The sequence below is a fragment of the Natator depressus genome, chromosome 3 (genome assembly GCF_965152275.1).
Source record: "Natator depressus isolate rNatDep1 chromosome 3, rNatDep2.hap1, whole genome shotgun sequence".
NCBI classification, from domain to species: Eukaryota; Metazoa; Chordata; order Testudines; family Cheloniidae; genus Natator; species Natator depressus.
Genome location: NC_134236.1, coordinates 194,073,927 through 194,089,759, shown reverse-complemented (window position 1 = coordinate 194,089,759; position 15,833 = coordinate 194,073,927). Strand labels below are relative to the sequence as shown.

Below are 15,833 nucleotides of genomic sequence, written 5' to 3'. Positions count from 1 at the left end.
GTAAAACATTATAAAGAAAGCATATACAAATAAAATAACCTACATGCATGCTCAACAGCTCATGAGAGGTCACCCCCAGCTCCAACATAGGGTTCTAATAGGCCTCAGTCCTTCAGACCCCACAACTGGGTTTTTCCTGTGGTTACCAAGTTCACATCATTCTTAAGATCGGGAACCAGAACCAAGCCAGGTCTCCAGTCTCCCGAAACATGTAATCACCAGTTGATCGCCCTCTCCTCATGTTGTAGCTTCAGAAAGCTGTTTTTGTTTTTGTTTTTTGCATAACCAAAGTTATGGCATTACCCATCCCCCCAGGAAATCCATTTAACACCTATTGGCCCAAAAGTCCTTTTTGGTCTGGCACATTTCAATATAGCCATTTTTGTACAGGAAATAAATATTATGGTGTATGTACAGCTCCAATACCTACGTTGAACGATGGTCATGATTTGTGAACAGTAAATGTTACACATCATGAGTACTCCTATTTTGTAAAGTGTAAAGACTGCTTTGAAACTTGCATTCTAAAGGAAGAGCCCTGTCTCCCACCAAATTAAATGGCATGTACAGCTCACCATGTGTAAATATAAATAAACTCAGTGGGAACTTGCAGCTGATGCAATATTGAAATTTTAAAAAACCATTTAAAGGGAAAGAATGAGATTTTCTTTCAAAATAACTGGTACTAAAGTAGTTTACAGTTTAAGTTTAAATGATAAATCTCTTTATTTCTAAGGTATTTATAAAGCACCCAATCACCATAGTTCCTAGGCACTGAAAACACTAATATGTGGAGTATAAGACTTCTAAAAAATTGGACTCATCTCCTTTCTGCAGTTTAGTGGCTTTCAGTTGAATATTTTAAAGATAATCCTAGCTTCTGTTTTTGTGGATAAACTTTGATGAAAAGGTTACTTTTGCATTAGGCTTTGATGGTACTTACAGCAGCAGTTCTCAGCTAATGGATAGTGACCTGAAAATGAGTTGGACCAGTTGCTTAGTAAGTGGTGCACTCTAGCTAAGAACTATAAAATCCTATGGGCTGTAGAATCCAACAGAAGTCTGGGTTTGAGGAGAAGGAACTCCAGGCTCCTACTCACTATCCGGTCAGCTCCTCTCTCCCTTTCCCCTACCAGTCCAAAGCTAGGATCCTGTGGAGCTATCTTTGTGAGGTGAGTGCCATGCAGGAGGGGAGAATTCCACATTTTTTTGATGCACAACCCTTAAAATGGCTTAATATTTTCCCATAGTCCTCTACACACACACACACACAAGATTGTGGGGTGTGATACGTCAAGTGTATTTTTGGACATCTTTTGAGTCACAGGCCAAGAGAAGTTAAGAACCACGGAAGCCCATTTTGACCACCTCTGTGGAGAGTTCCTTAGCTTGTCAAAACAAATGTGTTTCATGTCTTCGGGATTCTTTTTGGTGTGGAATCTTGATGTAATCCTCCAGCAGTTAACAGGAAGTCTTAACTGCGTGGCAGTTTTTGTGACGATATATTAAAAAAACAAAAGAACGAGAAAGTTTCACTCATGGTATTTTTTTTTTTGGCCCCCTTTATAAAGTCCTACTCGGTCATCAAAGGTCTACATTTTGGCCATTCCTCTCAATAATTGGTTTGTTAAAGCTACATCAGACACTTCCTGTCTAGAGCACTGAGATAAATGTGATGCAATCTCTAGCACATTTTGTGAATACTTTATCTGATGACAGAATACAACTGTTTCCCTTTTCTAATGTTGCCCATGCACTGCTTATATCATTTTTTCTTTAAATGAAATGTGAAACAAAATATTACACACTAACAATCTCACTTTTTTACAGTATAACTGTAAAACTGCACAGTAAATTGCAGTCTTTTATATGTCAGAAAAGTAATGATGTCTTTTTTTCCTCTGTAGATATAAATTAACCTTCTTCTAAAAGGAATTAAACAATGGAACCAGACATAATTCGGATGTACTCTTCTTCCCCTCCACCACTTGACAATGGCGCTGATGATGATGATGATGAATTTGGGGAATTTGGTGGATTCTCTGGTGTTGGCACTTCTGGCGTAGGTTTTGCTGATTTTGATGCACCAGACTACAGTAATTCAAAGGAGGAATTTATACCCACAAACCATTTTATGCCAATTCATGATTACTCTGACAATGGAGATAGCCTTGCAACTTTTAACTCTGTTAAAAATGGTAAAGTTAAAGACTGCATTGCAGAACTTCCTAAACCCGCTAAAGAACTCTCTGATATATCAACTAATACCAGCAAAGAAAAATGTAAATCTAGAACTTCAGGTACTTCCTTTGATGTAAATCTGGAAGATGTAAAGAGAATAGGGGAACAAAAAGAGAACATTGGGAAAGCAGAGGGTTTCTCCTCTGAAGGCATTAGAACTGATATGAAAGTTACAGGACAGGACCAGCAAATAGACACTTGTAATGGTGAGAAACTCCCATGTCTAGAGATTCTAACAAATGGTTTTGCAGCACTGGATTCTGTAAATCCTCAGGGAATAGAAGATCTGGACAGCGTCAGTGATTCAAAGGGACGAAAAACTACTAGCACTCATAGCACTGAGTTAAGTTTAGACTCTTTGCCTAGCCCAGCTGAGGATTTTGCAGATTTTGCTGCATTCTCAAACAATGAAACAATCCATTTAGAAGAACCAGGACATAAAATATGCAAAGTTTTTAATGAAAGAGAAGCACTGAATGTACAGGAAAACCATATAATAAATAGAGTGGCTCAACAAAGTATTACGAAGGAAGTGTCTTCAGATAGAAGCTATGAATATGAAGGAGAGACTTACACTGAAGATGAGCAGGCTTGCATTTCAGAAACCAGTTTAGTAGATGATGAAGTCGGTAGTAATTGTGAGCAAGACCCTACAGCACTGGAACATAATGACTTCATCGTTTGTAGCACACCTCAAACAACTGAAATTTCAATAGGCACTACTGAAAATGCAGAAAACACTGGAAGGCGAAAATATTGTGACATTGGGAACAGCAAAAAACTTGATTTTTCTAGGGCTAATGATTCTTCAGAAACAGAAAGTATCAACTTTACTAAAATTCAAAACCCCACCTGTGATCCTGCAGAAGAAACTGATTTGGGTGATTCTGAAGATGTAAAGAATGGTGAAAGTAGCATTGAATTTCTGTCTTGTAGTGATACAAATGAAAATGATTTTTGCACAGTCAGTGGTGCATCTCCCGCTTTTATTAGCGATACTCAAGAGTCAGTGAATGATTTAAGTTTAGAAGAATCTTCTGAACAATCTGCACACTTCAGTGAGCCAAGTGGTGAATTTGGTGATTTTAGGGATATAAGTATTGTGTTAACTGTTGACAAACAAAGGTTAGGTCACTCTGAACTAAATCAGACATTAGAATATAGAGCTACCAATATGCTTTCTGACTTGGAAGTCCCGCCTCTTGCTGAGTTGGAAAATGGAGAGAATAGTGAATTTGGAGAGTTTGATTCAGTGCCAAAACCTCAAGATGAGTGCAGTGCTATTCAGGACTCTGACGACTTTGCAGACTTTAGTTCAGCTGGTTGTAACGAAGCTGCAGAATGGAATGCTTTTGAAGATGAACAGAAAGAAAGCTGTTGTTGGGCTGCTTTTGGAGATGAACAAGCTGCTGAATCTCATTATAGAAAAGAGACATGGCAGTCACATAGGACAGATCCATCTCTTAGTATTGGCAGCCCAGTGACCCATCAGACTGACCGTGTTGCTTTGGCATCTTTAGAGGGAGCTGTCAGTCGACAAGAATCAGCACCTTCAATTCAGGTAACTTTCTATATTTTGTCCCTTTTTTGGATTTTTTTGAAATTGCTTTATAAGGCTTACATCACCCAAGTGTCCCTTTTTTAAAAATAATCCATTGTGCATACAGTTCTTTCCCAGTGCACATTTTTGAATATATGTAAAGCAGTAGCTTTTGTGTATTTCACAAAGAATACTTGTTACGAGAATTTTTATTTGGTTTTTGGAAAATGTATTCCTTCCACAGATGTATTCCTCTGACAGATGTAGAACTCCTTTGAAGTTTCCATTATGGAGAGGCACTTAGAGACTCAGTGTGTCATCTTTCAGCTGTTCCATTGATTTACTTACTGTTTTGGTGTATAGAAACAGCTTCAGTGGTTTTCATTATCATTTGATGTACAGATGCAAAATAATACAATGGTGTTCTTTTTAAATCAATACTCCTTTTAAAAAATTGTTTTAAAGAGAGTAATTGAAAGCTGATAGGTCTCCTAGTCCCTGAAATGTAGTCTGTTAAAATAAGTGACTGATAAACTGATCACCAATCTTAATCTTTTTTAAAAATCTTATAAAGTGTTTTCCTAAGACTTTTACTTGTCACTTAATTCCTGTTCGTGTTGTCCACTCTGACTTCCTCGTCATGCACAGTCAGTCTGTTACAAAATTGTTCCTGGTCTAGTAGTAAAATATGAAATTCTTTCCCTAATGCTTTAAATCTTAAGGTCACGCTAATTAGAAAATTAAAGGGTCAATTGTTATGAAAACTCCTATGTAAAACGCTAATTTGTGGAGGGAGGGAGGTTAAACATTATGGCAAAGGTATTAATATTCAAGAGTGATTTCTTTTGATCACTGCTATACCTAAGCAAGAATATGGGGATAGATGACTGTTCAAAAGATGCTGGTAACATTCATTGCATTTTTGCCTTATTGCTAATTGTGTAACTAAATACTAATTTCTAACTTACTAACTGGGCTTTTTCTTCAGTCATCTGGTTCTCTTGCACCAGGGTAGATGTTTGAATGTAGTTGTACATTCTTGACTTCAGAACAACTGTACTGAGTTTAAAGCTCCCTTTGCTGAGCATGTGCAGTGTAGTTGTAGCTGTGTCGGTCTCAGGACATTAAAGAGACAAGGTGGGTGAGGTAACTTTTTTTTAATTGCACCAACTTCTGTGGGCGAGAGAGAGAGAAGCTTTTGAGACAGAGTTCTTCTTCTTCAGGTCTGGGAAAGGTACTCCGAGCATCACAACTAATTGCAAGGTGGAGCAGACTGCTTATGCTAAAGAATTTGTTCCACCTTGCATTTAACTGTGATGCTAAGTATTTCCTTATCTAATTGATAGCATTCTGTATTTGGGTGCTCACTCGATGTGATTACTGTTTTAAATGCAGAAACTATACCAGTACTGTGTAGTGGCATGGTTGAGATCCTTTCATGGAGGGAAAAAATGAGTTATTTATCAGTAGCTGGAGTCTTCCAAATGTTGACTTCACCAATCGTCCTTCACTCCTGTTTCTCTCTGGAATCAGGGAACAGGTAGCGAGGTTGCTGTGTCTTTTGAATGTAGAGCCATAAACTGCATGAATCAAGGGATGTAGCACTGATCTATGCTAACTGCTTTAATGGGGGTCAATTTTGATGTTGGCTTAACTACAAAAGCTGGCTCAAGTGAGGATTGTATACGGAGAGGAATTATAAGTAACCCAGTTTTGCCAGTAACATATAGATTATAAATTGAGGGCGGGGGAGAGTTTAATTTAATGTTGTTAGTGGTAACCTAGAGCAATGTTTTTGTAAACATAAGTAGATCACAAAGGCACAACCAGGGTGTTTGAGGACAAAATGAAAATCTCTGCTCTGAACTTATTTGGTTCTGTCAAATTTAATTTTTGCAATATTAAACAGATCATCAGTGTCAAGTACTTGAACATATAATTAATTGTTGCTGGAATTTGTAATCAGGGCAGCCTCCCTTTAAAATAAATTGTCTAAAATTGCAGTTTCTGAAGGGGATCTTCCTCACTTCTTGTTGCAAGTAGACTAAGAAGTTGCACAACTTCATCTGTACATTGCTGAAAACTGATATTTTGACACATCCTTTTTAATGGGACATAAAAATAGTTTCTTCCCTCAAAACCAAAGGCTGATGGACAAACATTACATAAGCTGTTTAATATTTAAAACTTTCAGAGCATCCAGTAATGTCTCATTTTGACTGTGAAGATCCAATAACAGTTGTTGCAATATAGTCTAGGCCTCCTTTTTTAAGTATAAGGTCCTATTCTGATCAATATATAGGGTTAGACGTGATACTGCACATAAGCTTCTTGGGGCAGAGGCTGCCATCTTCCATGTCATGGATGCACTGAGCACGTTGACAGTGCTTAACAGTTAATCTAATTCACTGATTGCCACGCAACAAAACCAATAAATCATTTGTTCATAGCCTGCACCATACATCTCAACAGTCAGGTATGTCCTGTTTCTTTTTAAATTATGCAGAAAAATCCATTACCACGATGTCATAAATATAAAGGGAAGGGTAAACCCTTTAAAATCCCTCCTGGCCAGAGGAAAAATCCTCTCACCTGTAAAGGGTTAAGAAGCTAGGATAACCTCACTGGCACCTGACCAAAATGACCAATGAGGAGACGAGATACTTTCAAAGCTGGAGGGAGGGAGAAAACGAATCTGTCTGTCTGTCTGTCTGTCTGTGTGATGCTTTTGCCTGGGACAGAACAGGAATAGAGTCTTAAAACTTAGTAAGTAATCTAGCTAGGTATGCGTTAGATTATGGTTTCTTTAAATGGCTGAGAAATTAGGCTGTGCTGAATAGAATGGATATTTCTGTCTGTATATCTTTTTGTAACTTAAGGTTTTGCCTAGAGGGATTCTCTGTTTTGAATCTGTTTATCCTGTAAGGTATTTACCATCCTGATTTTACAGAGGTGATTCTTTTTATTGTTACTTCTTTGTTTACTGTTTCTTCTATTAAAATTCTTCTTGTAAGACCTGAATGCTTTTTTCACTGTTCTTAAGATCCAAGGGTTTGGGTCTGTGGTCACCTATGCAAGTTGGTGAGGATTTTTACCAAACCTTCCCCAGGAAGTAGGGTACAAGGGTTGGGAGGATTTTTGGGGGAAAGACGTTTTCAAACAACGTTTTCCTAATAAAATAAACCCAGATAAACGTTTGGTGGTGGCAGTGGAAGTCCAAGGGCAAAGGGTAAAATAGTTTGTACCTTGGGGAAGTTTTAGCCTAAGCTGCTAAAAGTAAGCTTAGGAGGTTTTCATGCAGGTCCCCACATCTGTATCCTAGAGTTCAGAGTGGGGAAGGAACCTTGACACACAAACATTTAAGATATTTAAGAACAATCCTCCCACTTCCCAGCACCTGTGAAAAATAATGCTAATAGTTTGGTAGGTCTCTATAGACACCTCCATAGACAAGCTCCCTATCCTGAAAATACCCTCAGTCTAGGGGCCAGGTCTTTCAAGCCTGTACACAGATAATTCCTCTGACTTCAGTGAAGTTATTCAGATGAGTAATGGCTCACAGAATCAGGCACTATATAGAAAGCAGAAAAACAAATGAGGAGGGATGGAATGCAATTTATTATAGGCAGAGCTGGCAGCAACACCTATAATTAAAGTTGGCTAACACTTTGTTACAAGGCCACGTAATCAGTTGCCTGTAATTTGCCAAACTTGAAACATTTGGGGAGAGGACAAGAGGAGATGGAAGAGGTATAAAAAGGGACAAGCTAGATGTTGTGTATTGCGGGGGGCTGGGGTGGGTGGGTGCAGGGAATGGGACAGAAGGGTCTCTATCCACTAGAGTACACTTCTCTCCAGAAACTTCAATAGAATCCAGGATTCCAAAGTCAACACCTCTCTGCTGTCTAACAATTATCTGTGAAACCCACTCGCAAAATGTTTTATTTCCTGCCCATGACTGGTCCACATAGAGATTAACAGCTTACTACTGTCACTTGTTCCTCCTCTAGCTCAGACCTCTCCTACTTGTGCTGTGGATCTAAAGGTGCCAACCCCACAGATATCCCACGGGAGGGTCACTGTGTTTTCACAGGATGGAATTTCTGTTTTACAGTTTGCTTTTTAAAAATTTAGGAAACGACATAGAAAAGATCTTAAGGGTACAAAGTTAAGCACTTAAACCTAGGCAATGCCAGAATGCAGGTTGCCTGCGCAACATTAATTCTGCCTCCTAGTGCATATAATGCTCTTTTCCCACCTCCTACCGCCACACAGGACCCCTGCCTCATGCAGTGTACAGGATTGGCAGTGCTTGTGGAATGAATTAGAGTTGTGTAGTGAAAAAGGGGTCTGTAGGGCCCCTTCCTCATTTCTTGCAGGAATTGGAAGGCAAGGGACTGCAGGAAGAGAGCGACTGTCTTGTGGTTAATACCGTTGGATGCCACTTTGGAAAACCAGATTCTATCCCCTTCTTTGAGTTCCCATGTGATCTGAGCAAGTCCCTTTAATGTCAAACTTAAATTTAACTTAAACTTTTCACAGGTGTTTCTAATTGTGTGTTCATTTTCTGGATCCCCACTCTGACACACCTGGTGCCTGATTTGAAGAAGTTTTGTTTGTCACTGTCCCTAGGTAGGCTGCCCTTTTAGATCCTCTTCCAGTCCTCCTGAGTGCACCTCTTGCAAGTGGCAGGTCCATCCCTCCATATCTCTTTGGGCTGAGATGCCACAATCTAAACATTCTCTGACTGGATCTTTGGGCCCCGCCCTGGGTGCCAGCTTTGTTGCCTAGCAGATCCAACTGGGCTTGGACCCTGCCAGAATTGCCTTTCAGGAGTCTATGCAGTGATACAGAAGCAGCATGTACAAAACAAAGTAGGAATTATTTGCCCAAACAGTACACAGAATGTAAAGAAGTAGATTTAAAAATCAGAGACATAAATGCCTATTGTCTTACCTACACTTGGCATGTCCCCCTCCCCTCCCCCCAAGTCCTAGGTAGACATGACTTAGCCTTGTTGTCCCCTGTTCTGTGGGCACCAAGTTACCAGGGCTGGATTAACCTTTTTTGGACCTTCATGGGAGCAATGGAGCATGGCATAGGGAGACTGGTCCCTGCAGTGAGGGTCTGGCCAGGGGCAATGGGGCATGGCATGGCAGGGGCGGCCCTGCTCCACCCAGTGCAGTGCAAGGGCACTGGTTACAAACCAGCATCGCCAGATGCACACTGGCCCCCCTGGCCCTGTGGTACCAGCATGCCCCTTCCCCGTGGGGCCAGGCCCATGCCGCACTGCCCAGTGCTCCACTCATAAGCCCCCCCCAAGTGCACAGTGCCCTGCACGCCACCACCTCTACCCAGTGCCTGCCTGCCTGCAGCCCCATCACAATTGTCCAGCACCCCCACACCCTAGTGCCCCAACACACACAGACCTCGCCTAGCACTCTCCAACATACCCCTCACAGCCCAGCACCCCAAAACAGACTCCCCAGAGACCCACTCCCCAAGCCCTGCCCCCTGGCCGCACTCACCAGCCCTGCTGAGCCAGCGCAGAGCAGGGATCTCCCCTCCCAGTACAGTGCTATGGGGCAAGACAGCTGAAGCTCGGGAGCATAGCGCAGCCCCGGGGCCCCACCCAGCCCTGCCTGCCTGGCACTGGTGCTTGTGGCAGAGGAGGCATTTCCTTCCAGGGGCTGTGGGGGGGCAGCCACCGACTTCCCCAGCCCGCTGCTTCTGCAGAGTACCAGGGAGAGGTGGGCTCCAACCCTGGGGAAAGTGGAAGGGGATAGTCAATCACTGGCCTGGAGCAGTAGTGGCTGAGGGCTCCTCTCCTCTGCCAGTGATGTGGGGGGCAGAGAGGAGCCCTTGGCTGGCTGGCCACTGAGAGGAGCAAGCAGGGGGCGAGGGGGTGGAGGGGCAAGGGATTGGGTACAGTCAGTGGGCGGGGCCGGGGGAAGAGAGAAGCCCTGGGCCTGCTGGCCAAGAGGAGTGAGTGGGGAGGTGGAGAGGAACCAGCGGCTCAGGATGCAGTGCGAGTGGAGCATGCCGGGCTGGGGGCCCCATTTAAGTGTGGGCCTGGTGCCACTGGCACCATTGTAAACCAGTACTGCACGTTACAGCTTGCTTGCTGCAGACTCTGGCTCTCTGTGTCAGCCTTGCTGCATGCTGACTCTGTCTCTCTCTCTCTCTCTTTCAGCTTCCCACTGAGCTGATACTTCCTTTCTCCCTCTCTGCCAGGGCACTTTCTTTAACCCTTTAACTCTTTTGATCTCAGCCGTAGCTTTGGGAAGAGAAAAATATCTTTATCTGTATGGTTCCAGCAAGGTAGTTTCTTCCCTCAACTGAGGCCCAGCCGTTGTTTTAGTTTTTTTTAAAGCAGGTACCTGAAAGACTGCCTTATCTGTCATTGTTTTGCCCTTCATGGGTTCCTTAACAATCTCCCTTTACAGCAGGGGTGGGCAAACTTTTCGGCCCTATAGCCACATCTGGGTGGGGAATTGCATGCAAGGCCATGAATGTAGGGCTGTGGCAGGAGTTTGGAGTGTGGGAGTGGGTTCAGTGTTCAGAAAGGGGCTCGGGGCAGGGGATTGGGGTGCAGGAGGGGATGGGGAGTGCGGGAGGGGGCTCAGGGCTGGGGGTTGGGGTGTAGGGTGCAGGAAGGGTTTGGGGTGCAGGCTCCGTCCCGGCGCCGCTTACCTGGAGCGGCTCCGGGGTGGCAGAGGCGTGGGCCAGGGCAGGTTCCCTGCCTGCCCTGGCCCCATGCCGCTCCCGGAAGGCTGGCACCACACGGTTCCCTGTTCCCAGCCAATGGGAGCTGCGGTGGGAGGTACCCACAGGCAAGGGCAGCGCGCGGAGCCCTTGTCCCCCTTCCCCCAGGGGCCACAGGGACGTGGTGCCGGCCGCTTCCAGGAGCGGCATGAGGCCCGCGGTGCCATGGGTGTGGCAATCCTGTGGGCCGGATCCCAAGCCCTGATGGGCCAGATCCGGCCCACGGGCCGTAGTTTGCCCACCCCTGCTTTACAGCTTTCTTTGGTTTAAACCTGTGCATTCAATCAGGAAACAGTATTAAACTGAACAGGGAAACCATGTGATACAAAATATTCCTGAGAAATAACTCAGATATTGTCCCAGTTTGGGTAACTGAGCGCTCATAATTGCAACTGAAGTTGATTCGAGTGGTTCTGTGTAACATAAAGTGCTATAAAATTTCCTGAGTACTCAGTAAAAATCAGGGCATAGGCATATTAAGTTGGACACCCAAAATTAGTGGACACTTGTAACAATTTTGGGTATGACCTTGTGGTTCAGTTCTCCATCTGTAAAATGAGGATAATACCACCTAATTTCACAGAGGGTTTATAAAGATAAATTCATTAATATTTGTGAAGCTCTCAGGTGCTTTAAGTTTCCTAAAAATAGTCTGGGGGAAATGAGTAAATCTGAACTGAGTGCTGAATTTGAATGGTGTCCAGTAAATAAACCATGGGGATACAATGAAAGAAAAGGGACTGGAAATAAGGTATACATTTTTAATAGTGAGGTGGATTCTCCATCACTGGCCATTTTAAAATTAAAATGTTTTTTCTAAAAGACATGCTCTATATCAAATAAATTATTTTGGAGGAGTTCTATGGCCTGTGTTACACAGGAGGTCAGACTAGATGATTACAGTGGTCCTTTCTGGCCTTAGAATCAATGAATCTCTGAGGATAGAAAGAAATATTGAATAGCTGTCCATTCAGTGAGCACCATCAGTTCTATGCACTGAATGAAGTGGGGGTTTTATGGAGAAATAGTATGTAATCATGTAATTGAAGGCTGTATCACAACATACATGGGGATGAATTAAGGTTGCATTGCCACAGATTTAAGTTCAGATACATTGTAAGTTTCACAAGTTAAGTTGTAACCATACATAAGCTGTGCCTGTTACTACTGCTTATTGTTGTCAGCAGGGGTTCCTCATTGAAGCAAAGTTCTAAAGTTTGCTAGTAGTAAGTATATCAGCAAATGAGCCATTAAATGGCTTCTCTGAATGAAGGAAACTATACTTTAAAAATGAAAGTCAAGTAAGTAGTTAAAAATGTTTTACTTTATAACACACACAGTTTGACTAGGAAGGACCTGGAACGGAAGACAAAGTTGGATTTCAGAGTAGCAGCCGTGTTAGTCTGTATCCGCAAAAAGAAAAGGAGGACTTGTGGTATCTTAGAGACTGACAAATTTATTTGAGCATAAGCTTTCGTGAGCTACAGCTCACTTCATCAGATGCATTCAGTGGAAAATACAGTGGGGAGATTTATATACACAGAGAACATGAAACAATGGGTGTTATCATACACACTGTAACGAGAGCGATCAGGTAAGGTGAGCTATTACCAGCAGGAGAGCGGGCCGGGGTGGGGGGGGACCTTTTGTAGTGATAATTAAGGTGGGCCATTTCCAGCAGTTGACAAGAACGTCTGAGGAACAGCAGGGGGGGGAATAAACATGGGAAAATAGTTTTACTTTGTGTAATGACCCATCCACTCCCAGTCTTCATTCAAGCCTAAGTTAATTGTATCCAGTTTGCAAATTAATTCCAATTCAGCAGTCTCTCCTTGGAGTCTCTTTTTGAAGTTTTGGGGGGTTTTTTTGTTTTTTTTTTAAGAATTGCCACTTTTAGGTCTCTAATCGAATGACCAAAGAGATTGAAGTGTTTTCCAACTGGTTTTTGAATGTTATAATTCTTGACATCTGATTTGTGTCCATTGATTCTTTTATGTAGAGACTGTCCAGTTAGGCCAATGTACATGGCAGAGGGGCATTGCTGGCACATGATGGCATACATCACATTGGTAGATGTGCAGGTGAACGAGCCTCTGATAGTGTGGCTGATGTAATTAGGCCCTATGGTGGTGTCCCTGAATAGATATGTGGACGCAGTTGGCAATGGGCTTTGTTGCAAGGATAGGTTCCTGGGTCAGTGGTTCTGCTGTATGGTGTGTGGTTGCTGGTGAGTATTTGCTTCAGGTTGGGGGGCTGTCTGTAAGCAAGGACTGGCCTGTCTCCCAAGATCTGTGAGAGTGGTGGGTCGCCCTTCAGGATAGGTTGTAGATCCTTGATGATGCGTTGGAGAGGTTTTAGTTTGGGGGCTGAAGGGGATGGCTAGTGGTGTTCTGTTATTTTCTTTGTTGGGCCTGTCCTGTAGTAGGTAACTTCTGGGAACTCTTCTGGCTCTGTCAATCTGTTTCTTCACTTCAGCAGGTGGATATTGTAGATGTAAGAATGCTTGATAGAGAACTTGTAGCTGTCTGAGGGGTTGGAGCAAATGCGGTTGTATTGTAGAGCTTGGCTGTAGACAATGGATCGTGTGGTGTGGTCTGGATGAAAGCTGGAGGCATGTAGGTAGGCATAGCGGTCTGTAGGTTTCCGGAATAGGTTGGTGTTTGTGACCATCACTTATTAGCACCGTAGTGTCTAGGAAGTGGATTTCTTGTGTGGACTGGTCCAGGCTGAGGTTGATGGTGGGATGAAAATTGTTGAAATCATGGTGGAATTCCTCAAGGGCGGCTTTTCCATGGGTCCAGATGATGAAGATGTCATCAGTGTAGCGCAGGTAGAGTAGGGGCATTAGGGGACGAGAGCTGAGGAAGCGTTCTAAGTCAGCTATAAAAATGTTGGCATATTGTGGGTACCCATAGCAGTGCCGCTGATTTGAAGGTATATATTGTCCCCAAATGTGCAATAGTTATGGGTGAGGACAAAGTCACAAAGTTCAGCCACCAGGTTTGCCATGACATTATCGGGGATACTGTTCCTGACGACTTGTTGTCCATCTTTGTGTGGAATGTTGGTGTAGAGGGCTTCTACATCCATAGGGGCTAGGATGGTGTTTTCAGGAAGATCACCGATGGATTGTAGTTTCCTCGGGAAGTCAATGGTGTCTCGAAGATAGCTGGGAGTGCTGGTAGCGTAAGCCCTGAGTAAGTCTACATAGCCAGACAATCCTGCTATCAGGGTGCCAATGCCTGAGACGATGGGGTGTCCAGGATTTCCAGGTTTATGGATCTTAGGTAGCAGATAGAATACCCCTGGTCGGGGTTCCAGGGGTGTGTCTGTGCGGATTTGTTCTTGTGCTTTTTCAGGGAGTTTCTTGAGCAAATGCTGTAGTTTCTTTTGGTAACTCTCAGTGGGATCAGAGGGTAATGGCTTGTAGAAAGTGGTGTTGGAGAGCTGCCTAGCAGCGTCTTGTTCATATTCCGACCTATTCATGATGATGACAGCACCTCCTTTGTCAGCCTTTTTGATTATGATGTCAGAGTTGTTTCTGAGGCTGTGGATGGCATTGTGTTCTGCACGGCTGAGGTTATGGGGCAAGTGATGCTGCTTTTCCACAATTTCAGCCCGTGCACATCGGCGGAAGCACGCTATGTAGAAGTCCAGTCTGTTGTTTCGACCTTCAGGAGGAGTCCACCCAGAATTTGGGTTTGTGACCTTTATGGTATCTTGTCTAGAAGAAGACTTGGAAAAGAGTATTCAAAAAGTTGGTAAACCTTACAACTAAGTAACAATAGTTTAGTCTTAATTATCCTGTTTTTTCCTGTCTGATAGTTGAAATGGTAACGTAACTTATTGGGAGGGAAAGTAAATTTTACTCAGTGTATTTTAAAAAAAAAAATTGTTTAAAGTTTATTTTTGTTCAAATAAGTTAAAACGTATATAACTTAAACAGATGGAAGAGAAGTTTTGTTTGCTAAAGATTCAGTACCCTCTTCTATTAAGGAATAAAAGCTTACAATAAACATGCAAACCAGGAAGACAAGGCTTGACATTCCTGATGATTTGTTTTTGTTTTTTTTAAAAAGCATGAAAAAAGGTTATCCATCCATCCTATTCCCTTTTGTGGGTAACTTTTTACTTAATTTTCAGTTTGCTCAGTAGTTCACTGTAAAAGCTTTTTAGTGTCACTTTAAAAATACCACTTACTAGAAAGAGGCATGGAATATTTTTTCTAAAAATACCTTATATTATTGAAAAAATTGTATAACTTATGTTTGTTATTTATACTAGCTATTTACTCTTTCAACCTTTGTGCTTTCACAGTGAAAACAGACTAATGTTTTCACTTTCTGATTTGCATGTACCAGCTTAGTGTTGCAGTGTTGTGAACAGCAAATGCTCTCTTGGAATATTTAAAACAAACAACTGTCTTTGCTGAATCTTTTAAAGAATTCACAAAAACACCTTACATTTAGATTTGTCTTTTAAAATGTTTAAATATGGGAACAGAAAGGGAAAACTAGTTTTCTTGCCTGTAAGTTTGGCTTCTACCTGGATGGCTATGTTGCTCTGTCATAACGAATGGAAATTTGTCTCTGAAGTGCTTCTGTGAAGACACCGCTCCTTCCAGATGGAGTCCACACCGAAGAGAAAGGGGTAAATTGTTAGAAGGTGTTTGAAAGGAAGTTTGTTTCTGGGGTAAAGAATCCTTTGAGCTTTTAGATAACAGGTTGCACCAGCTTAACTAAGGTGGTGTTTAAAAAAAAATTAGTTAAATGTGTGTAGCACTGTGTGTGAACAATTGCATTAAACCAGCTTTATGACCCTGTTAAATTGATGCAAGAGTGTCCACATTAGGAGAGTTGCAACAGTTTTTAAATCCATTTCTAAACCTATTAAGTCAGTGCAAAAACTGTATAGGCCAGTTCTTGCAAAAGACTGTCTCAGAAAGCTACTCGCCCCTCTGGACACAAATATACATGGTCAGTTTAGCATAAATCCCAGCACCAGGAGCTTCCAATCTTATTTAACAAGAAAACTTCTGCTTTTTGGACAGAAATATTTGTGAATTAGGTCCACTGCTCTGGACAGATGTCTATCATTGGAGATACACTTTAACGTTCTTTACTTTAATCCAAATTTTCTCTTCCTTGGCTTTAGGCCATTGCTCCTTGGTCTTCCATCTTCTGAGACCGAATAATTTTCTTTCTTCATTTAACTTGTGAACTTGAAGTTATTATAAGATCATGTCCCCACAAACCCTTTTCTCTTCTAGATTTATAAATTTAGCTGC

At 42.4% G+C, this 15,833-nt stretch overlaps 1 protein-coding gene across 5 annotated transcripts in view; it reads left to right on the top strand.

Annotated features, from left to right (window-relative positions):
• AFTPH (aftiphilin) overlaps positions 1 to 15,833 on the top strand; it is a 61,096-nt gene that overhangs the window by 18,540 nt on the left and 26,723 nt on the right. For all 5 annotated transcript variants that reach the window (XR_012638945.1, XM_074949571.1, XM_074949568.1 and 2 more), the window contains one exon: positions 1,908 to 3,802. Coding sequence is in view for 4 of the 5 variants with exons in the window: in XM_074949571.1 (XP_074805672.1) it covers positions 1,943 to 3,802 (1,860 nt within the window). In the remaining variant the exon portion in view is untranslated. The remainder of the gene's footprint in view (positions 1 to 1,907; positions 3,803 to 15,833) is intronic.